Raw genomic sequence first — 23,472 nt, forward strand, 5'->3', positions numbered from 1 at the left:
GCTAGATACAAGTAATGACCTGAAAATGAGTGAAAAAGGTCAGTCAACTCCCAGAAACTTGAGGATCCATTGCTGAAAAACACCTTTAATTTTAGCTTATTTGAACAAAGTATAAAATACTGAGGAAGGGCTCGAGACATTTTACTGCAATACTATGAGATCTGAAGTTCAGTGTGCTTGGTATATTCATTTTACATGAGTTTATGACATAAATCTACAGAAGCCATGGCGGCTGAACAGACATAAAATTTGCCACGCGGAGGCGCTGTGGGCAATAAGCAGGGAAGTGACGTCATTCTCAGGCGCCGCAGAACCGAAACCGAAACTCTCTTCGTAAACATTTCCCTGGCTTCCCTCGGCTCTCACAAACCTGTACCGCCGTGTTCAGAATGGTTGTGTGTAACTTTTTCCTTCAGGGTCGTTGTCGCTATGGGGAGAAGTGTTGGTATGAGCACCCGAGGGGAGGAAACAGAGGAGGTGGAGGAGGCGGAGGAGGTTATAACGAGAGTTATAGCCGCTCCTCTGGTCAGCAGCAGTTCAGAGGAGGAGGTGGAGGTAAAATAAATATACACTTTTAACTTCCACCGGCAAAAGTGCTTTTATTTGTCTTTTTTTAAATCACTGACTAGTTCGGGTATTACTTTGACCAATTTAATTGTAATGACGAAACATTTAGCAGTGATACAAGCACACCAAATTGCTGCAACATGAAAACCTACCTATTAAACAGGTCGACATCACCAGAAGACAATAAAACACAATTGTCTGGCCAAAGATAAACGATCATCACCTAGATGTATCTAAACAAATAGGTTAAGAGTGTCTAATTGAAAAATATTACATGTACAATAACTGAAAATGGAGGACTCCTTACATGTATATCTGGGTTAATTTGTTCGTTCGCCATTTTGTAGTTTTTTGCAGCTTTGTGGGTATTTTCTAAGATGACATAAAAACGAGTTGTTAGAGGAATGTAAGACATTATTTTAACACTGATTGGCCTCTGCAGACTCTAGTCTTTAACATCATTGAGAATCTTTGTGATTTGATGGAGACAACATTTTGCATTAGATTTGGGTTGACAGGTATATTTTGCTGTTAGTGGCATATGTGCAGAGTCAACATCATTTGCTAGCTGAGGCTGATGTTTCTTTGCCTGACTCTTCCAGGGTTTGGAAACAGAGTCTGGGTGAACCCTTCCCAGCAAAGAGGCAGCTACATCCAGCCTTCGTCCTTCTCCTCACAGGAAAGGAGTGACTGGGGTTCTGGAGGAGGCCGAGGCGGGAGGAGAGAGAACCTGAAGAGCTCCGACTTCTCCTTCTCAACTCAAAACAGATTCTCAGACCTCAGTTCTCCCAGTACGTTTGATAAGGGAGGGAGAGGAGGAGGGAGAGCAGGAGGAGCCCCAGCTGGGGAGGAAGATGACGAGAAAAAACTGTGAGTCTTCTTGTCTTTTTTGACTTGGCGCTGCTTCAAAGTGAATTCTGCACATCGTAATGCTTTACTGTGATATAATTGCCTCCTGCTCAATTCAGGGAGATGGTTCAGATGGACATGGAAGTTTGGGAGAGTTCAGGGCAGTGGGGCTTCTCGTGTTACTCTTCCTTCAAGGCACCCATATCTGGTTTGTGTCAAATATACATCTAAATACATGATTCCTGTGGTTCTTTTAATGACAGGACTAGTTTTAAAAAAACAACAATCATAAGCTGATCATGTTTTATGTTTGTTTGATCCACAGGTTTTACTGATTTGTCTCCAGAGGAGCTCAGGCTGGAGTACTACTCCGCAAGAGCATCAGGAGATCTGCAGAGCTACGTTAGTATGATATTACTTATCACTGATCATATTCCTGATAATAATACAGATCAAAATTAAAGTTACGATGGTTCTGTCTATGAATATCTGACAAAAAGTTGCTTCTTGACTTTGTCTTGACAGATTCTTAGAAATAAAGGCGTTGCAGCTTAATCCTTTTGCTTTGTTCTTTTTTTATTTTAATGTTTAAAAAAAAAAACAAATTGCACCCTACTTTTTGTCATGAGCAAAAAATGACAGAAACTCCTGTTTAATGTGTTCAGCTTAACGGCGTCAATCAGTTGCTCAGTCAGTGGAAAAGCAGAGTTCAAGAGCTGAAGATCATGAATCTGGCCACACGTGGAGCCTTGGTGAGACACAAATACAACGCACACACACTTACAGCATGTGCATTTCTGTTTGTCTAAAATCAATAAGCAGGTTTTATTTTGTTAATTTTCCAGCTTGCAGAGTTAAATGGGACAGCACCGCAGCCATCTACAGGTGACTTTTGTTCCACAACACCGGCTGTGTTTGGATTCCCGTCATCGGGCTTCGGAAGCAAAGGTCAGCTATTATTGTCACAGAAAAACAAACCGAACAGCTCGGCCGCTTTTGCCGATAAGATGGTCGAAACGTCTTTCTGTAAAAATGTTGTTTTTCCACTTTTAGAACCTCAGAATCATCACAGTCGAGTCTAGCACATGAGTTAAAATCAAAATCTGTAAAGTGAGAGATAAAAAAAAAAAAAATCAAATCTATAATTCAGTGCAGAAATTATTTACATTTTTTTTCGAAGAAATTAGTCAAATTTTCCATCGGGGGAAGTTCCAAAACTGTTAATCGATTAAAAAAATGATAGAAAATGCAAATAATGCTGGTATGTCTTTAAAAAAAGAGCATCTGCTCCTGTTTATTGTTAATTCCTTTCTGTCATGTATTTTCTGACTGTGCAGACTTTGGTGCCCCTGCACCAGCCCAGGCCAGCAGTTTCAGCTTTACAGCGTCAGGATTCGGCTCCTCGGCAGCTCCATCAGCATCGGCAGCTGGTTTCGGCAGTGCTGTAGCGGCCCCCACGCAGCCTCCAACCGGGTTTGGGTCCTCCTCTGCCTCTTCAGCTTCAACCTTTTCGTTCGCCGCTCCAGACCCGAACAAGCTGGCAGCCTCTTCGGGATTTGGCTCGGCCTCGGGGTTCAGCTTCTCCTCCGCGGCAAACACCGGAGGGGGATTTGGGACCGGCTTCGGCACCGGGGCACCTGGAACAGCTGGTGGCGGCAGTGCTTTGGTGCAAACAGGATTCGGGGCGGCGAGCTCTACGGCTTTGGCCGAAGCCGGGTCTGTCGGGGGGCCTTTGGACTCTCTGTTTTCAGCAGAGAGCAAACTTACTGAAGAAGAACTGAATCAATTTAAGGCTAAGAGATTCACTTTAGGCCAGGTTCCGTTAAAGCCTCCGCCGGCTAACTTACTGGTGGTATGATAGGATGGGAAAGGTTTGTGAGGTTCATTCTTCTGTATAGTGTGTCTGTTTCATCATACAGTGACTTATTTTAAAGCTAAAAGATGTTTAAAAATATTTTAAATCAGCACTGGAAGCAAAAAACCTGCTTTGTTGTTATTTAAAATGCTTTAGGTGCAACATATAGATTATATACAGTTGCTTAATACACGGAACGCAGCTTAAAAGTAATTTTTTGTCACATAAAGTTCTGTTTTTAACATCTGAGTTTGCGTGTCCATCATCTCTATTTGTAAGACAGTGAACAAGTAGACAAATCAATAAAGATCTGGATAAATCATTCAGACATCTTTACAGTCCATCATTTTTTTTATATAGAGACGCAGTTGCAGTCTTTAGCCAGGAGATGGTGCTGTAATCAAACCTTAACTGTCTCGACAAATACTCGACCTTTAAATAAGGCTCACACAAACAATGGTAAAACAATGGGATGGAGGTTTGTCAGCCCAAAATTATTCACGCCCTCTAGCTCGTAAGGACGTAGCCAATAAGTGCGGGCGAGTGCAGCAAACCGTTTATGAAGAAGCTCCATTCGGTCCGTATTTATTAGGAGCTGAGCACCGGAGGGACAACAAGAGTAATGCCGTGACAGAGACAGCAATACGCAGTTTTACTATGGAGGCTGCTGACTCCAGCATCTTTTCAGCTGACAGGGACTTTGTGATGTTGCTGTGAGGTGAAAGGGAGCCGGAGTGGAGCGCCTGCCAGGTCCAGGGCATTGTGAATCCGGCTATTAAAGCGACACGCGTAGACCAAAGAGCGGTTGCAGGACATTAAACTGGGAGCAACAGCGTGCAGCTTCTCTCCTCGGTCTGTCAGCAGTCTATCCCCTCCCAGCCGCGGATGATGCATAAATAATTCAACAGATTAAGCAGAAAACCGGTGAAAACGGCGCTCTTGTTTCACTGAAACTCACTGAAAATGCAATGCGGCTCCATCATATCACCAAGGCCGCTTGCGCTTGTGTAACGCAGTGGAGGAGGATGGATCAGAGCTGCGTAACGTGAGGGGAAAAGGCACACGGCCAGTCTTATAGTCCGTTTATGTCCTTTTTTTTTACATGTGCAAGGACTACAGCAATCTGACTACCCTGTACTATTTGAATTCAGCCTTTTTCCTCAAAGGATTGTTCAGTACTCACAACCAGCCAACTAAGCCTTAAAAGCACAGTACAGCTCTTTTGAAGCGGGGGAAAGGGGTGGAAAGGCTTTGAATAATTAATATCTTACCTGTTGTAGATAGCTCTTTGAGCAGCCTCAGTTTGGAGAAATAGAGTTTGTGACTCGGACTTTATTCCAGAGCGTTGCCGAGTGGATTGTTGCCATCCTTAACCAACTTCAATCCAAGATATTCCAGCAGGTTTATTAAACAGTGATGGCATTATCTGCTATCAAACGTTTGAGATTGAAGTAGTTTTAAAGGGATAATTTGGTGAGTTTTTGAAATGGAAAAAGTTCACCTCAGAGTCAAGCTAAATGCCAGGCAGTCTGGTTTCTGTTTTACGGCGTATTTTTTGGGTGGAGTTTACAGGTTCTCCCTGTTCATCGGTACTCCGGTTTCCTCCAACAGAACAAAAACATGCATGTTAGGTTAAATTGCAGCTCTAAAATTGTCCCTAGGAGTGAGTGAGAGCAGGAATGGTTGTTTGTCTCCATGTGTCCCTGTGATGGACTTGCGACCTGTCCAGGGCGTCCCCAGCCTCTCGCACAGTGACTGCTGGAGACAGATACCAGCTCCCTGCGACCCAGAAAGGAGAAGCGGGTAAAGAAAATGGATGGATGGATGGATGGAGACGTGCTGATCAGGGAGATTGATAGGAGTTGTTTTATTGACCTTAAAACCCCCAGCCTGTTTAGCCTATGTCCTGACTCTTGGGTGGACTTTCCGCCTCTTTCTTTAATATTGTGTTCTCTACGACTGACTTCACAGTTGGTAAGGTACTAACTATTCAGAAGTATTTGACAAAACGTCAAAAACTGACCAAACTCTGGCCTTTTAAGATGCTTGCTCTTCAGTCTGATCACAGTTAAAATGTACGTCTACAAACCGAGGACGTTCAAAGAGCCGCCTGCCCCGCCTCGCTTGTCTTTAAATCTCCTACAGAAAACTCCCATGCACATCGAGCTCAGTGGTATTACAGTCACAGCGCTCCCTACATCAGCCAATCGCAAAAATAAGAGGCTAATATCGCCGCTCCAAAGCGCCTCTCCGCAGAATGCTAATGAAGTGATTCAGATTCAGAGGCGCTGTTATTAATGTTCGGCGGGAGCTGATTCCAGCCGAGCCTCCTTACCTTCACGGCGCAGAGCAGGCCTCGCTAATTGGAGCAATGAATCGTGGGGTCGAATTGATTGTGTCCAGCCCGAACAGTTTGCCTATGGGAAACGGTGCATTGATCTCGGGGCCTGTGATTTATGCCTGTTCGAGTGGTCTCCCTCATGGGTGACTGGGTTTCACATATTTCACCTGCGCGGGCACAGGTTTCTGTCCTTCGGGCGCAGGGACGGTGGAGCGCAGCCTTAACACGAACACGCCGCTGTGAGTCAATGTTCTCAATCTAATCCGCCTGTATTCGAGATGAAACTGGTAAAGCTCACGACAGATGACCTGAACCAGAGATCATACACATTAGCTTGCACATGCTTGTTTATTTAGGATCTGAACTCTTGGTGACTCAAGACAACCCCCCCTGTCTTTCCCCTCACCAAAACAGACTCTACAACCTGTTATCCCACATTAGAGCAACGCTCCTCCCACATTAAGACCGGAACTCAACAGTATCTCTGAAAAGCAATCCATCATGTGCTTCTTTGTTTGTTTGATTCTCGCCCTATTCCCACTGTTCCATGTTCCCATTCTCTTTTCTTTATTTATACAGGGAAAAAAAAATCTTTTGAGACTCATTGTTTCCTTTACAAAAGAGACCTGTTACATACAAAACAAACAAACAAAAAAAAAAACCCAATGCTACAATAAACCTTCAGGTATATTTTACATCCATGTCACATTTTATCTTCTTATGATTGCACTGTTTTTGGCGCGACTGAAACGTTATCCATGTCGCTCTGTTGGTCACAGTGAACAAGGCGAGTCGAAATAAAATTTAGTCTAAATTTGAAACTTACCATAAACAATCAAAACTTTCAGATGGGAACAAAACTACAGCCATTGAGGGAAACAAAACAAAACAATACAAAACAAAAAACCCTAAAACAAAACCAGATGACTAAGAACATCTAATAAACTGAAAAGACAGAATCAAATAAGGTAAAGCCAACATACTGATAGACGAGATAAATCCTAAAACAGGAGAAAACAAACCAAGGACCTCAAAACCACGACATGTTAAGTATTATATTACCTTATATCTAATGTGATCTGTTTGATTTATTTCAATCTTATGGTTATATTAACATTTAGTAAATTTGAAGACTCAGTTGTGCAGTGTCTACAAATTGTTATAGCAGAGCATGGTGAACCCAGAATGCAGACTCATTATGAAGTGAAAAAATGCTAATGTCTTTTAAAATTAAAAATTTATAAGGCTGACAGGGCAGCGAAACAAAACATAACAAAAATCCTAAGCAATACAGAAAGAGGTGAGGCATGAGAATAAAACAATGGGAGACTAGAGATGAACCAGCGAGGAAGTGGAGAAAGTGACCAGGTTTTAAAGCTGAGGGTAATTAGGGGGAAGTGGACCAGGTGAGTGATTACAATTAGGAACAGGTGAAGATGGGCGTGGTAGGAAGATAAGAGACAAACAGAGAAGTGAATGATGACAGGAAACAAAGACACAAGGAACAAAATAAATAAATAATAAAATGAAACTCAAACAGAAGCATGAATCAGAAACAGGAAAACATAACCCTTGAAAACAGAAAAAAACAAAGAACCAAAGCCCAAAACTAACTCAAAAATACTTGAATTTATGACAAAAATGTGGGACATTTGTGGGAAAAAAGTCACACTTTGGAAGCATCAAACACCCCACCAACACAGCACCCCTGCGGTGCAGAGGTAGCCCGCGGGCCATCAGTTGAAGATCACTGCAATGCAATAGAAAAGTGAAAGTTATTGTCACGAGTGGGGACTTTTATCCGGCTGCCCGACTTGGCCACACGTGGGCGCTGTTTTGCGAAAACCTCCTCCTCATTGTATCCTTGTAACCCCGCTCCCTCCTCCCTCCTCCCTCCCCCAGCAGAGCGTCCCTCGCCGCGCCTCGGATGCCGAGCGACCAGCAGCATCGAGCGGACAGACCGAGCAGCAGAGCGCCGCCCCGTCCTCCACACCAGCTCCGAATTAGAAGAAGAAGAAGACGAAGAAGAAGAAGCAGAAGAGGAGGAAGAAGAAGAGATCAAAACAGCCCAAAACGATGACATTCTTACACGGACGACAGGGGCCAACGTTTATTTGACAACTTCAGAGCCCGCACCTTGCCTCCGCTGCCCCTCGCTGTAAAGTGGTGAGTATTTATCTTCTATTTTTTAACATTTATTTTTAATTTTTTTTAAATTTCATTTTATTTTATTTATTTTTTAACTGCAGCTCCGTATCTGCAAAAGGGCTGATGCTCAGCAGGGATGCGCGCACATGTTGTAGATTCAAATCTCCTAAGATGTTTTAAAGGGCCCGATCGATATGACATAAGAAGACTCTGCACATTAAAGCTGCAAAAAACGTGCTTTATTATTATTATTATTATTATTATTATTATTATTATTATTATTATTATTATTATTATTATTATTATTTGTACAGTTTTTCAGACGCTGACTGAGCAGACAGAAGGGCTCAGTTGTGCACCTCTGGGGATGATTTTTTATTTATTTATTTTTTATTTATTTTTTTTTTTGGGGGGGGGGCATGCATCTATCTCAGGATAACAAGTTGGATGAGCAATCAGCAACAAGGTTTGCAACAAGCAGAGATGAATTTGCCCGTCCCCTGTGAGCGCCCGGTGCACGCTGAAGTGTGAGGGATTTATTATTATTATTATTATTATTATTATTATTATTATTATTATTATTATTATTATTATTATTATTATTATTATTATTTTATCAGATCCGCACGTGAGTGGATGCAAATTTCCAACCCGATCAGCATCCCGATCTGCGTGATGGAGACAGTGACACGTGACCCGGGCTCCTGGGCTCCACGGGAGCATCTCTGACAGTCTGAGTGATAAGGCTGCTCCATGTCTGAGCGCAGGGACTGGGGAGGGTCAGTGAAGTACGTGGCGCAAGGTGGGCCACAAGTGCTTCCGCCTTGCGTCTGTTAGCGAAATATCTCGTGAACCCGCCGGACGGATTTGAACAAAACGCCCGGAAAGTAATCGCTGGATGTCCGTCTAGAGCTGATTATCTTTAGGAGTCATCCCACTTCAAGATGCCCGCCTCAGCTAATCAACGTTGTCCAACACATAAATGGTTATAACTCAGTCAGTTTCACAGCTACTGAGTTCAAACTCGGTATGGTAGTAGCTGAGAGTCGTTCACGGCACATACTCTGAACTCCAACAGATTCCGTGATTTTTAGCAATACTGGACGAGATCACACATACCGTTGTTTGAAAGAGTTGACCAAAATTGGCTCATTTCTCAACATAAATTAATCTTAGTTTAACGCTATGGCATTAACGGTGGTGGGAGATATACACTCCTTCAAGGAATGCTCAGTTTTTTAATTATCCGTGCCATGGAGTCACAGGATCTTGGCCCTCTCTTGCGTGATTTCCTTTGAATAATCCACTGAGACATGGCTGGGAGAAAGAAACGAGTCAATGTTGTGCCGTGGAAAGCTTTGTGTTAATACCTCAGTTTAGTAAAAAAAAAACTGGTAGCATTAAAAATGTGCGAGCCAAATATTCACAAACGAGTGAAAGACAAATGATTCATCCCATTTCTTTATTTTATTTATTTATTTGCTCACACATCTGTTTATGAAGAATTCATGGACTCGTGTTGCAGTTTGCTCGGGTCTGGTCTGGCCATCCAGTTTGCTTTCAGGTGTGTGTGTGTGTGTGTGTGTGTGTGGTTAGACAAAACCCCGCTCTTGTGAAATATTGACGTGGATAAAAGAGAAATGTGTGTGTTGGAGTCTGTGTTGTTGGGGTAGGGGTGTGTTTGTGTGTGTGTGTCACATGATATCAAATAACCTAGCTGTTCAAAAGGCCAGCCTGACTTTCGAGCACTGTATCATCCTCCATCAAAGCACCTCTACTCACACACACACATGTGCAGCAGTACACTTTTTAAAAAATTGATAGCTGGAAAGGGCAAAGTCCAGCGCAACACACACACACACACACTTACACCCACCCACATATACTCATAAATGCACTGGCACATCTGGCCACACTTCAGATCTGTGGCGGTCCCCTCGCCGCTCGAGGTGCTCTTTGAAATGAAAATCAAATGACAACAAGTAAAAGGGTGAGCAGACACTTATCATAGTAATGAGGAGGGCCTCAGCTTGCACGCCCGGCTGCCTTTGAATGCGCGTGCTGGCACACAGTGTGTCGCTGCGTGCACCGGCGGCGCGCCATCTGTAGGGCACGGTTCGGCCAACCGGTGCTTGTACGTATCGTGGAAGAGAGCGAGGCTGTGAATGGCTGGTGTCGCTCCTCTCCTCCCTCATCAACCCGGACTCGTTGACGACACATTTTGGCCTGGCGCAAGATTATTTTGCACGTTGAGACAACAAACTGTAACACGTTTTTGATTTATATTTGTCAAGCTTGTGTTTGTTTTTGTTTTTTTTTCCAAGTGCAAATTGATTTTCAACCTATTTTTCTTCTTGAAAAGTCTATTTCGTCCGACTCCTAATATGTGTCAGACAGCCACACAGGTCAGCAAATGTGCTCTCCACTGAGCGCAAATGAGGTACCTGCAGCTTCAGAGCTACAAAAATAGGTTTTCATATAAAAAAAAAAATTGCAGAAAGTTATTGATTGATTTGTGTAATATAAAGCCTGAAAAAATACAGATAATTTAGAGCCAACGCAGATTTGTAGAGGGTAAAAATATTTCTTACACCGATACGTTTGCCGAAATTCTTTAAATGCACATTTGCTTTTTCTGCAAAACATCTAGGCACCCATACCTAACAGGGGGTCATTCAAAGGCCAGTCAGATTTCAGCCCCATGGACCCACATTTATCCCCCTTTTGAGATGTCAGTAACTGATGCTCCTGCTATCCTAAACGGATTAAGGTATGGGCAGATTATGTACACAGGGATTAACTCATACATATTGACAGTAATCACAAACTGGTCAGCATCTCAGTGTCATTTCTGCAGTGAGTAGTACAATGGTGTCAAAGCTGTTTCTCTGCTGGCCTCACAAAAACACCATCCCTAAATCAGCTCAAGTATCTGTTCCTCCATCGTGTTCTCCGATAAAACCAAGCGCTTTGGCATTATCACAGGCTGTATAACGACGGCGCTGTTACAGATATATCTTTGATAGACTATATAAGGCTGCCATATTAAAACTGATCCATGAATTTGGCCCCCACTGTACCGGAGCCTTTTCTCTGCCAAAAACAATTAGACATTTCACTTTCTATCTTTAGCTGTTTAGAGAGTAATGCCTGCCATGTTTTCTGTTATTGCAGCCTGCATGCCTTAAACGCTGACCACTGCACAGGGGGACTTGCAAGAAATCATTTTGGTAAAAAAAAATAAAAAAGATGACAACAAACAAGGTTGGACAGTCAAGGTTGGACAGACGTCAGTGGCGTGTTTTTACCCAGATCACACTCCAAAAGCTTTCACATTTTAATATACAGGTTAAGGTGGAGAAATAGCTCACATTTTGATTGTTTATTCAGCTCCCATCTCAGTAAAATTATCTTTATCAGAGGCTCTTTAGGCATGCAAGTCTTACTGAAGGTACAACGGCCGTTCAGTGTAAACAGATGAGAGCTTGACCCAGTTAGTTAAGTTCCGATAATCACAGAACAGAAGTATGAATAGCAGAACACCCTCCTACAGCTTTGTCCATGGCTATCTCTGCTACACACCCTTAGAGACCAATAAGATCTGTGTTTTATTTTTATTGATGTAAGGTTCTTTGGAATAGTTATCAGTGGCCTCATCTCAGCCGTAAACAGCAGTCAGGGCGATCTTAGTTTGGAGAATCAGGGAGAAGTTCTTATGGAGGAGTCCATCTAACAGCTTGTCAGATTATGCCCTGTTCGAGAGCGTGGTTTAAATATCTAAAACAACTCAAATTTTAAATACGTTAAAGTGGTTCAAAGAAAGTAAATGAATTTATATGAATTTTTAGGGCTGTGGGGTTTTCGGACACTTACTCTTAGATTAGATTACAATTCAGAGGGTTGCGATGCCATTATAAAACGATTATCAGTGCATTCTGATTATCTGTGATTGTCAGGTTTGTGAATAAACACCAGGAGGCAGCTGGTAAACCTATGTTTATCCAAAACACTGAAATTCAGTAAATTTTATGGAAATAATTTCAAGCTGCTGATGAACAGTTAGCAGAGGTGCTAACTTACTGTAAATGCTGTAGAAAAGCGAATGCGATCCACATCGTGTTTATCACGGAAATCTGTGCACAAATCAAATGTTTCAAAGTCAGTGGTAAAGGCAATCATGTTAGGCTACCTTCAGCTATTACTTAAAGACATATATTCTTCCGGGTCCAGGCAAGAAAAGATGAAAAACATCTGAAAACACATTGCAATGTATTTTAATGTGCATTTAAACTCAAACACCACAGCCTTCCTAAAGTGGCAGCACAGTTTAACGTTAACACAATTTTTTGACATTTGAAAATCGATTCAGAGTATTCCATGTCTGCAGATGCAGTGCACCTAAACAAAAACTTTAACCTCCACTCCTAATGACCTCTGCATCTGATTGTTATTTAGACTTAACATGTTTAATTTTGCAACATTACACTAAAAGTATTGCAACAAATTATGGACTGTGTTTCAACAGGTTTTTTTTTTTCATATAAAAAACATAAATGTTTGAGTAAACAACAACGGGATGCAAAAGTGGAATAGTTTATAATAAGATGTTTACTTTAATCACTATGAGATTTTTGAGATTTGAGTTCAAATGGTGGCCTAAATTTGCTCTGGAGTAGGTTTCAGTTTGTTTTGCAAGTAGCTTCACTTCTCCATAAAAATTTCTCCCTGATTCACTAAATCAAGCTCCCTTTAATTCCTGTCTAATGTAGGTAAGACACTGACTACTGACAACTTCCCCACTCAACCTCACTTTTTAAAAACAGAACCGTCCCTTTTACCCAGAAAACATTTCAGACTGAGGTCATCTGTAAGTGCATTTGGGGACAAAACATCCAAAACATCTCATTGTGAGTTAATCTCTTCCTCTTCTCTGTTTATGAGCATCTAATTTAATCTAACATTGGATGAAATTAGATGCTGTAGTATTCCTTTATTTTTCATTTGACTGGCGAGGACCAAATGACGATATTGCAAAAGCACAGAGCAAATGCAGTTTTGGAAAACAGTCAACTTTATTGATGAACCCACCGGTCATCAGAGATGGATTCAGACCCATTTTCAGCTCAGTTGGCCAATTCTGCTGAACAACTCGTCATTCTTGGGAATATTTGACTCAACGCACACCCATCCGTCTTTAAAGCATGAACTGCGCTGCTTCACATTATTCACAGGTTTCAACTTCCCAAATCGTAGGTGGAATTTAAAACAAGTAAAGAAATCACAGTAAGCCAAGTTTGGAGTCTGAGACGACTGGAAGTCAGAATCTGTCATCTAAGCCTTAAAATAGAATAATACCTGCTAAGAAGACATCAGTCAGATCAGCAAATAAAGCAAAATTAGGTCACGCTTTAAAGGAAGCACAAAGAAAAATAGAAAGGCGATGATAGCCGTCTTACAAGAAAAGAGATAAATATACCTCTCTTCTCTTGGATTCATAGTGTGCTGTTCTACTTTTGAACAGGCACATCTCTTCTAGAGATCTGGCACCACAAAACAAAGATGTGTGTTCTGCTCAGCCCTGGTGGAGGCCTATTGTTGTCCCCATCCGCAGCTCTACACAGCCCATATAGTCTGTAAGCTGGGACCTGGAGCTTTGACATGATAAGTGGGGGTGAGATACGAGTCTACAACTCCGCTCCGAGCTACCAGTATCCCCGTATGGATGAAGGGGATGGGGGAACGTGGATGGCCGAGGGGATGGAGAGAGAGATGTCACTGACCATATTAGTCACCCGAGAAAGCAGGCCATAAGTCAGGAAAGCTTCCAGTCTCATCCATCACGCCCCTCTTAACCCACTTTCCTTCCAGCCAAGCCACTTGGACTTTTCATTTTCCTATTTCCTGCTAGCTCTCCGTCCCTCCTGCTGCTGACAGAGTAACTTTGGCGTCCCTCTTCTGACTGCGACGAGAAGTAGAAGGAGGGCGCAACAAAGAGTGATTCGGTGCTGGATGGATGGCGGGCTGCCGCGAGGGATGAAACCAACGAAGGGGTTTGGGGTCAAAACCGTTCTCACGCAGGACGACAACATCTGTTAACAAAGCTTTAAGTGCGAAGTTAAATTAAGAGTTTCTGTTTGGTCAGACGTTGCGAAGAGGAGGAAAAGAAGACATCATCGGGGAGGTGTGGAGAAAGAAGAAGCCCGGTGAGAGTTTGGGACTTGTGCAATGATAAATGAGAGGCCTCACTTCTCCAAAAGGCTGCTGGCTCAAACCCTGGTGCTTAGCTGACTTATTGCTGCAATGAAAACATCATATTTGCCAGCTCAGCTGTGGCAGGATTAGAGTGGAAAAAAAAGAGAAACTGTGAATGAGCCAGTGAACACTTGAAGAAATACATGGTGATTGTAGGCTACTCAGCGTTTAGTTATCGTACTTTAGTGACAAATGAGTCATATTTGTCATGAGCCGACACATATTTTTGCTTTACGATCTGTGTTGAGTAGTGACGCTCAAATTAATCACATTAAAAGATTATTGCCCTTAAAGAGGTTTTTGAAATACAATTCTGTGGAAAGATTACAAACAACTAATATCTTACCCGTTGTAGGCAGGTTTTTAAAGGGCCTCAGCAAGGAGAAGGAGAGCCTGTTTGAACAGGACCGATAAGCTAACGGGGTCAAGACCAAAGAGGATCGCTGCCGTTTTAAACCAGCTCCAGTCTCAGAAGTTTTATAATCTGTTCGTGCGAACACTATTTTACAAACCCTGACAAACACAAAACCAGGCATGTGATGTTCAGTCCTTTAGAGCTAACAAATCACACAAATTTTGATCAAGATTTCAATTTGGGCTGCACAGTATGTCACAATGTTTCATCTTCGTAATATCAGTATCGCAAAGGACCGCTTCATGCTCTGCACACTGTTAATGTGTTTGGTCAATCTGATGGACTCTCGCTTCTCTTGATGCCCACATTAGATTCGGCAATCAGTGGCCAAGATGTGAACAAGAGGTGTTGTAGTGACAGGACAGAAAGAGGAAGTGAGGGAAATGTGGGTTTATCACAAAGATCATTGTCATCACAAAAGTCAATAATAATATCACAAGTACATGTTTTTTTTGTCTCAAAGGAACAGCAGAAAAAATGCAGTATGAAGAAAGCTGACCATGTTCCCACTTTAACGCAAACAGATACAGAAACTACGCGCTGCTGTCTCCACAACCTCAGACGGGGCGATTTGACTCACAAACACAGTTCATTAGGAAATTATCAACATTTGCTCGCCTGCCACGGTCGATTCGACATGATTCTGGCGTGACAACAACGTGTGACGGATCGAATCTATGTTTTCTGTCATGAGGCGAAACTGAAGGAGCGGCTCGGTAATTTACCTCATTGAAAAATTTGGTCTGATGGACATTTGAACGGGCCAGAGAGGCAGGCGTTTCCCTTTTTGTTTGTTCGTTTCACAGGTGTATAGCTGGTAAATTTGTGTACAAAATATATAGCTGAAAACGAGTAAATCTCTCGTGGCGCCGTGACTGCGTCTGGTCAGTTTAGCTCTTGAACTCTGCGTCCCTTCTATCAACGTGAGACCAAGGAAATCCAATCTGTGGCTCTGAGTGTTTCTTGGAAGATTTGGACGTTTATGCAAGACCGACAGCCAAGATATCAACGCCCTCTGTCATTCAATATTTTGGCTCAGCCGTCTGCACACTCTGGCATGTACATTCAGTGCAGCATATGTGTATTTGCACCACTCCGGTTTCCCTGTGTGCAGTTTTGTGCATGATCCATTTGGCTCCTATGTTTCCCCACAACCTGGCACTCTTACTTTCATCTGAGTGTGTGTGCACGTGTGTGTGTGTGTGTTCCTGTAAAACCAGCCTTCTGTGTTGTCGCCCTAACAGACCCCCTATGATCAGAGAGCTACATCAGCGCACACGCATGGATTTACACACACGGAGTACAATGGCAGCAGGCGCCAGGTCGAGTATCACAGCCTGGGACGTTTCCATGGTAGCTTTGACAGGAAGTGCATTACAGCTCCCATGTGCTCTTGTGCACTGCCGCTGTGATGGTTGATTGTTTTGTTTTGTTTTCTTGATTTCCAGCCAATTTTTTATACACCGATTACAGTCAACACTGTTTATCCAGCGCATAAAACAGCAACAAAAACTCACTCTTTTGGTCTTTCACAGCTGTTTTTTTTAAATTATTATTATTGGGGCGCTTCGGTTTGTAGTTCATCATGCTGTGTCTTTTCCTTATATTTTTTAATATTTCGCAAAAAGAAAAAAAAATATACGTGCTGCAGCTTGTATTTTAAAATTTATCACCGGCATAGAAGAAGCAGCACAGCTCTCTGATGTAATATTAATAATTTAAGAAGTCTTTCGGGCGAGATGACGTTAATTAAACCAGGAGTCAAACGCAAGGCGTTCATGACAATTGCTTCGCTTACAAACATCGATAGTACAACAGCTGTTAAAATTGATCGTTCCAATCAATCTTGATTTATATCAGCTGATCAGCAGAGCTATCTTTATTGATGGCGAGTTTACTCTCTTTTTTTTCTGCCTCGTGGAAAATTCAGCTAACAAAGCTAAAAGGACTTGACAGAGACCTACAAAAAACAGCAAAAGGTAATTCACTTGGAGTAAAACGATTTATATTTGCCGCTGTGTTGTGTTAACTCCGGAGCATAGTGGTGGAGTAGATCACATACTACATAGAGGGGCAGTTTTAAGGTGACAAATAACAGATCATTTCTATTTACAAGGTTTGTCAGTTTGAAAAAATCGGAACAAAAGAGATGAGGCTTTAGTCTGTTTGCTTTTTTCTTCTGATTTAAAGCGCTATTCCATCTTCTGAAGCACTTGTACTTGCATGGCTGAGATACACTGATATACTAAATTATTAGATTTTGGTCTTTTATCAAGTTTCTGATTCTGATTTTAATTTAAAACATTAAAAAATCAGCTAACACTAAAAGATTACCACCAATTATTGAGCATTTACACAACTTAAAATGTGGATTTTTAAAAAAATATATTTACAAAAAGAAACAGAATCCTAGTTTTATAAACTATAGCAAAGTTTAAATAAAACATATTTATGATGTGAAGATGGCTAACCTGGCTCCAGAAAGACTTTTTAAGTTGAATAACGCTGAACATAAACATTAATCGTGGCTTTCTGCACAAGACGCCAAACTTGCGTGTGCATGTCTTCCATTTTCTCTCTGCCTCGCCCTTAAAGCGGGGTCGCAGTTCCAGCGCTCTTACAAATTAACGGGTCAAATCTCACTCGGCCGGGGTCGAATGGGGTGGAGACGAATTGTGTGGAGGTTGCTGAGAGCGGGGCAGCTCGCTGACACGGAGAGAAATAAATGAGCTTCTTAGAGAGCAGGGTCGTATGACGAGCAAAGCACTCTGGCACACAGATGAAAATATATGTTTCCGGGGTCTTTAGGTCCAGCAGAAACACAATATAATGTCAGATCTGATGCAGCACTGTTGGTGTTGGAGATTGAAATATTCAGAAAAACGTTGAGTGAGTTATGCATCAATAAAAATAATTATAAGGGTTGGTAAATCAAAAAAAAAAGTATCCAGAAAACTAAAAATCATTGCTGCTCATCTATTCTGTTTAAACTCATAATACTGACCTCCTCATTGTTTACATAGTTCTATATTATTAAGGCTTTATAAGCCTTGATTTGCAGGAAATGACACAAAGAAAAATGGCACAGAAAAATCTTTTTTTTTTTAAAGGAAGCCAGCATTTTCTGTGTAAAACTTGAATAAAGGCATCATTAAAGCTTTTATCCTTAACGTTTTAGCAAATTCAAACAGCTCTTTGCTGTGACTATACACTTACTGATCATTTCACTCTATTAAACTTCCCGAGGAGGAAAAAAAACACAGTAAACAACAACAGAAGCTGTTTGATCAGAGGGTTATATTGAAATAAATTCACTGCTTTTGATATACAAACTAATGACTTTAATTCAATATTAACTGTTTAAGAAACTTCACAGCAAATCTGAACAAAAGCAAAAACCCATAAGGCTTTTTCTAGGTAATCAATTTCTATAGATTTTTGGTTAAATGTGGTGGACTGAGTCATGTTTAAGACGACGATCTAGGTTTTAATTTCATGCCGTTTGACATTATGACATTTATTCAAAATGTCAAAGCACCAGGCAGAACTATGACAACATATAAATGTTGTTACAGTCTGATTATTCTATCAGAGGTATTGTTAAAAAAAGAATCAGTCGACGGACGGAGCTTACTACTAATAAATTAAGCTGCATAAACTGCGCTGGAGCTGGTTATGAGTTCACCTTCTGATGACATGGGGATTTAACATCCCCTCCTTTGTGATACCAAAATCACTAATGTGGCCAGATAAACCAAAAGTCTCACCTCACAGTACATCCGTCTGAGCCATAAGCTTCTGGTTTTAGTAAAAGCCAATTTATCAAGATGAGTAGCTTGATCCTTGTTGCTTCATGGAGATTGTAAGTAAATAATTTTGAACTCTAATTAAGGTAATCTTTTACTAAATAAACATCAAGCCTTAAACATAGATAATGAGACTAGAATATGTTTACTCACGTCATTAATCAAGCTGGACCATCTGTCTATGTCCTGTTTGAAACTGTATTGCCTCCTGCTGGTTGTTAGAATGATTGCAGGACTAAACCTCTTCTGCATTGGCTTCATTTTTTAGACCTTCAGGCAGAACATATAATCAATACGCTTATATACCTCACACTGCACTTCAGTTATGTTACATTGGAGCATCCAAACCAAAGACCGACATTAAGATAGATGGGAGTAAAAAGGTGGAATCGATCCCTTCCTGAGCCATTGACATTTTCAGTGTCATATTCTTTTCCCTGTCTTTGTCTTGCTGCTGGTCCTTTATGTCTCACAGCTCAGGCCACAGCTTCCTGCGGCGTTCCTCTCAGTGTGCGTTCATTATGAAGCATCTTTCTCCTCCGAGTTTCTTTCCCTCTCTATCCTCCTGCCTCTCGGAAAGCAAAACTATTCTGTTTATATTTTTTGCAGCCTTCTCTATTCCTCTCATCAACTCATTTTCTCTTTCTTGGCTTGCTGTGTTCAAAGTACCCCCCCACCCCAAGAGGGCCAAAAAAGAGCGTGCATTGGCAGGAATGGGAAAGATGAAGAGCAGGGAGCAAATTGGGACGTATATGCTCACCTGAATTTATACTTCCCGAAGCCGTTTTTTCTAATCTTTTCCTTTTCCTTTCCGCTCACTTCCTTTTGCCGGTAAAAAGAAAGGTCATCGCCGTTACAAAAGTCCTGCTCAGCAAAGTCTTTTAGGTTGTAAAGCATCATTGTTGTGCAAAAGAGCAGGGCTGTGATGATGATTTATGGAGACACATTAAACCTGGTGTGCTTGCTTTTAAGTCTTTTTTTTAAGTTATGGAGGGAAAATCATTGCGGTGCATAAAATTTTCAATATTTGTAGTTTGAATTTTCTACAATCGCTCGTTGCATATGCTAAAAACCAAATTATTTTAGACATACTAGTTGAATGTCTTCTAAAGCTGGACGTATCACTTTTTTTTGGCAACAGCTATTTGATAGATTACCACAAAGTTGTGGACTGACTCTCAATGATGATGAGTTCTGCAGAAGTTGGCGATCCCCAGACTTTTCTTCCATCCCCACCAGGAGGTTTACATTTCTGGCTTTGAGTTTAGCAGCTCTTGAAAGAACTGGCATGAAGTTCAATGTGCTCGTGGTGATTGGGACATTGGAATGAATCGAAATAAGTTGTTTCGTACAAAGGTTTTTGTTCAGGCACTATTATCAGATCAAATTTAGCGACTCCAAACCTTTTGAAATCACTGGCAAATGAAAGAAGAAGAAAGAAGTCACAATAAACTTCTTTTGGATTGATTTTATAGACAGGCCTTCATACTTTTAGTGCAGCATCAAACAAACACAAGAGAAAACTAAAGTGGTGCTCTGGGAAAACAATACATCTGTGTGCTGAAATGACAAAAAACGTGCATACTGTAGTGCATGGTGGAGGTTTTAGCATAATATTTGCCTGCATTGTTGTTTTAATGGAGATATTATTCTGAAATCAGAAAATAATGGGACATTTTAGAGCAAAATGGGTTTTACAATGCTTGAGAAGAGGATGTGAAACAAAAGACATGGTTTATATTGGAAAAGATGGACTGCTTTTAAAGTGGTCAGCACAAAATCATTACAATCATTACCAAATTACAATGAACTCATTTATGGGGGGAGTTGATTCTTTGCATATAGGACCAAAGCAAAGTTAAGACATTTTTCCTAAAACGAAAAGCAAGAATTCCTTCATGTGAGAAGCTTAGAGATGGCTAGGACCTCTGCTTTCTAAGTTGTCATTGATGGACGTTTTGCAGCCATAGTTTACACATTTCCCTTTTTTTTTGTTTGCATCTTTTTAATTCAGCATATAAAAGATTTTTCCCCATTAGTTTTGCTCAATTAAATCCATACAACTTTGTGATTGTGGCATTTTATTTACAACATCTTGACGATGCGCATGCAGTATTACAGTATTGACCTATCATAGGCAATACTGGAGAAATGTTACAGAGCTCAAGGTACCCTGAGGTATTTTGCAACCTCTCTTAAATATTCTCCTGCACTTTATACAAGAATCTTGCTAAAATACGTTGCATATGACGTTTTAGCAACTTAATAAGTGAAATTCCAGTTTCCGACGTTGCTGAAACATTGAAGTATCTACAAAGTTAGGGAGAAGTAAAGGCAAAGTCCTGGTAATATCCCCCTGTAGCACATAAAGTCAGAAGTGACCATATTTGCACAAAATGCTGAAGCTAGAGAGAGAGATCTTTAAAGTCTCAAAAACTGTGACCAGCATCAAACTAATCAGAAGCATTGACTCTAAGAAGAAGTAGTGTAAGAGACGAGCATTTATTTTAAATGGAGCCAAACAGGTTCACGCTATAACATCAGCCATCAGATATATTTTACTGTCAGACACTTCTGCGCTGACTTTCGTTTCAGCAGTGGACGGCCTCATTGATCATTTGCACAATGAATAGATGTTCAACACCCTGCGTGGACGAGAAACTTCACAACCACTAAAAGAGCCTGCACAATAAAACACTAAATATAAATAAACTCCTTGTCGTCATCTCAGCACACTGATGTTTAGCATTTAGCACAAATAATTTATATGCGCCCCAAAGCGCCGTCTGTAGATCCTTTACCGGGTTGCATCATCTTGCATATTCATGCATCTTTATGTGTTGAGGTAGCTAAATTTTGCAAGGCTCTTATGAAGTAGGTTATGGACAGCGTGTGCTGCAGCTTCAGCAGGAGTCGTAATTAAATTTGCTTTATGGAAGAGTGGTGGTGAGGACCAAGGAATATTAAAAGCAGTGTTGTAGCCCACTGCATCAAGATATTTCATTTGCCCCCGTGGCCGTCCGTTTAGCCTCAGTGAAAGCACTTTGATGGTGTGGAAGAGGAAAGAAAGAAGGCAAGACTAGATTTAGAAAACCAGTGATAAGTCATATCTTCCCACTAGAGTCAGGTTTGGTCTTTTATTAAGAAATTATGGCTAAATTTTGCTTCTTTGCATCCAGGTTTCTGGCAAATTCTCCATTAATGAAGTAATGGTTAATATAATAAGTTACTGCTGCTATATCAAGTCTTAAGCTTGTGGCTGTCGTGTCTATGGTTTGAAAAAAAAAAGTTCTTAAGTTTACTGAGTGTCCTGAATACACTGATATTTTTCCCCAATTCAGCAAGCCGGAGATGACTAGAGTTGATCAGCTGTCACTGTTTAAGGTCAGAACAAAATAGGATTCAAAAAAATAAAATCACATCAGACTAACGCCAGCTGACAGGGTCACCCTCCAACAGCAGGCCAGCTTTGACATTTAGTTCACTTGGTGTGTGTGTGTGTGTGTGAGTGAAAGAGGCTGGGCGAATTTCTTGGCTGGCTTGAACGGTCTGTAAACGTCTGTACCTTCCTCGCCGGTTGACCTTTTTGCTTTCTTTGTTTTCTTGGTTTTTGAAACTTCTGCATATCAAAAAGGCTTTGGGAAGACTTTTTACTCTTTTGTCCTTTAGGAGGTAACTTGTGCTGCCACTTCAGTACGCGGAGAATTAAAGTGAAAACCAAAGTTTGGCTGATGTTTAAACTCATTTGTTTGAATGGATGTAAGAAAAGCTATTACCAACGTGTTTTATCAAATGCACTTGACACCAACACACCTTTTGAACCATTCTTTGCCAGAGTGGAATGATTATACAGCATACAATGTTTTTAAGGACAAGAACTGGGTGCACAAGTTTAAATTTATTGTGGAAGTGCAGTTGAAGACTTTGGAGGTAGTCCTTTTTCATTATCATATCCACTATGTCCACAATAATTCTACCACCGTCATGCTTTATAGTTAAAACTGTGTTCTGAGCTTTGAAAGCCTCATCTTGACTCCTCCAAACATACTTCTGTGGCCAAGTCGCTCAACCTTTCTCCAGATTGCATTTGGCTTTCTTTATGGGTAGCTGCAAATTTCAGCTGAGCCTAAAGGTGTCGGCTCCCTCTCAGTCTGTGATGATCTTAAACTGGCTTCACTGCAGATAATGACACTGATGTTCCAGCAGTTTCTAGTTCAAGGCAGGCTTGAGCCTGGGTGGTTTGTCACTCAGTTCCTTAGACTTCCCCATCATTCCAGTCATTGGTCGAACAAATTCCTTTAATGCTGGCAAGAAGAAACTACCAGTTGCAGTCTGTCTTGATCACTAATGAGAAGTTGATGGGGACTGGCAAGTTCAAAACAGTACAGAACCTTCAGCAACATTTATTAACAGATTTAGGTGAATATATGTTTATATTTGAGCTTGAATCTATACTTCTGACCCTCTGAGGATTGGAAAAAAATCAACAATAAATACAGACTTGAGCACCCAATCCTGTTTTTTTAAAAAACAATATAATTGTATGTTATATAATTAATTTACCCTGATCAAAAATGACAAAAAAAAATTAAAAACCTAAAACTGATATTATATTAAAGATGAGTGTGAGTAAACTTCTGTTTGCAGCTCTATACTATGTGTATAGTTTGATCCTTACCTTGTTCATTATTCTTGTCCATTTTATTTTATTTTTTTCTTTAGCCCCATTCCATTTGTCCGGCCCCTCCTCTCTCCCTCAGCCCACCGGCCCTCCAAGTTCATCAGGACCATGATGCTCAGCAGCTCCGTGGAGGTGCCCAGCCCGGGCGGGATCAGCGGCCTCAGTGGATTGAGCGCGGCGGCTCGGAACGTGGTGCGCTCCTCCAGCATCTCGGGGGCCATGTACAGCCTGGACAAAAGTCCCAGCAACGCGAGCACAGATTCAGCGTCGCTGGCGGGCAACAAGAAACGGCGCTCCAGTCTGGGTGCCAAAATGGTGGCCATTGTGGGGTTGTCGCAGTGGAGCAGAAGCACACAGCAGCTCAACCAGCAAGGTCAGTTCACTGTCATAGTTATTTCCATAGGATTCAGTCTCTAAATGTTTTCAACTTTCATTTTTTACTATTTTTCAATTTTGATTACTCATTTTTTCATATTAGTGCTTTCTTTCTTTTGACCCTCTGTCAGTTTTCATCCATCCTGCATTTCTCTATGCATTTATTTAGTTAATTGTAGTTTA

The 23,472-nt window shown here is 41.2% G+C and overlaps 2 protein-coding genes across 2 annotated transcripts in view; both read left to right on the forward strand.

The window, feature by feature from the left end:
* Positions 1-292: 292 nt before the first annotated feature.
* Positions 293-3,599, forward strand: nup42 (nucleoporin 42). Its single transcript, XM_017421810.3, has 7 exons — positions 293-555; positions 1,170-1,437; positions 1,536-1,624; positions 1,742-1,818; positions 2,082-2,168; positions 2,262-2,364; positions 2,754-3,599. The coding sequence occupies exons 1-7, from the start codon at positions 390-392 to the stop codon at positions 3,272-3,274; spliced, it is 1,311 nt and encodes a 436-aa protein (XP_017277299.1). The 5' UTR covers positions 293-389; the 3' UTR covers positions 3,275-3,599.
* Positions 3,600-7,146: 3,547 nt separating this feature from the next.
* Positions 7,147-23,472, forward strand: part of rims3 (regulating synaptic membrane exocytosis 3) — a 37,930-nt gene continuing 21,604 nt past the window's right edge. The window contains exons 1-2 of the mRNA XM_017421823.2: positions 7,147-7,778; positions 22,956-23,287. Of these exons, the coding sequence (XP_017277312.1) occupies positions 23,023-23,287 (265 nt within the window). The 5' untranslated portion in view covers positions 7,147-7,778; positions 22,956-23,022. The remainder of the gene's footprint in view (positions 7,779-22,955; positions 23,288-23,472) is intronic.

The sequence above is a fragment of the Kryptolebias marmoratus genome, linkage group LG5, assembly GCF_001649575.2.
Source record: "Kryptolebias marmoratus isolate JLee-2015 linkage group LG5, ASM164957v2, whole genome shotgun sequence".
Lineage (NCBI taxonomy): Eukaryota > Metazoa > Chordata > Actinopteri > Cyprinodontiformes > Rivulidae > Kryptolebias > Kryptolebias marmoratus.